Source organism: Penaeus monodon, chromosome 4, assembly GCF_015228065.2.
Source record: "Penaeus monodon isolate SGIC_2016 chromosome 4, NSTDA_Pmon_1, whole genome shotgun sequence".
Classification (NCBI taxonomy): domain Eukaryota; kingdom Metazoa; phylum Arthropoda; class Malacostraca; order Decapoda; family Penaeidae; genus Penaeus; species Penaeus monodon.
In genome coordinates this window covers 3609816-3610219 of record NC_051389.1, presented here as the reverse complement: position 1 = coordinate 3610219, position 404 = coordinate 3609816, and the positions used below count along the sequence as shown (strand labels likewise).

Genomic DNA, 404 nt, shown 5'->3' with positions numbered 1-404 from the left:
GATGAGGATCGGCCTCCAATGGGTGAATTGGAAGCTCTCACCCACTTAATGGATGACGTCTCACCCGCGTGATGCTGTTTCATCCATTTCTATCTTTGCAATCCGTCTTCTTCCTCTGAAATGTTGGTTGGGTTATATTTGTTACACGTCAAATTGTCTGTTGTTGATATATAGCATTAAATCGTTTTATATAACTTAGGCAAATTTACGTTTAAAAAAAAATGATACCTGATTAGTATAAATCTCAGAATAAGATCAGCTGTATTATATAAAGTGTGTTGTAATATTCCTGTTGTATTGTTTAGTATCGTTTGCAGAATGCTATTTACAGGAAAAAAAAATATTGATAGTTACCAGATTTCATCACTTTATAAATTTTATCACTTACGGATTTTGCTCATTGT

General features: G+C 33.2%; 1 protein-coding gene across 1 annotated transcript in view; it reads left to right on the top strand.

Moving 5' to 3' along the window:
* LOC119568622 (fibronectin type 3 and ankyrin repeat domains protein 1-like) overlaps positions 1–122 on the top strand; it is a 21371-nt gene extending 21249 nt beyond the window's left edge. The window contains exon 10 of the mRNA XM_037917158.1: positions 1–122. This exon is cut by the window's left edge and continues 114 nt beyond it. Coding sequence (XP_037773086.1) covers positions 1–72 — 72 coding nt within the window. The 3' untranslated portion in view covers positions 73–122.
* The last annotated feature ends 282 nt before the right edge of the window (positions 123–404 follow it).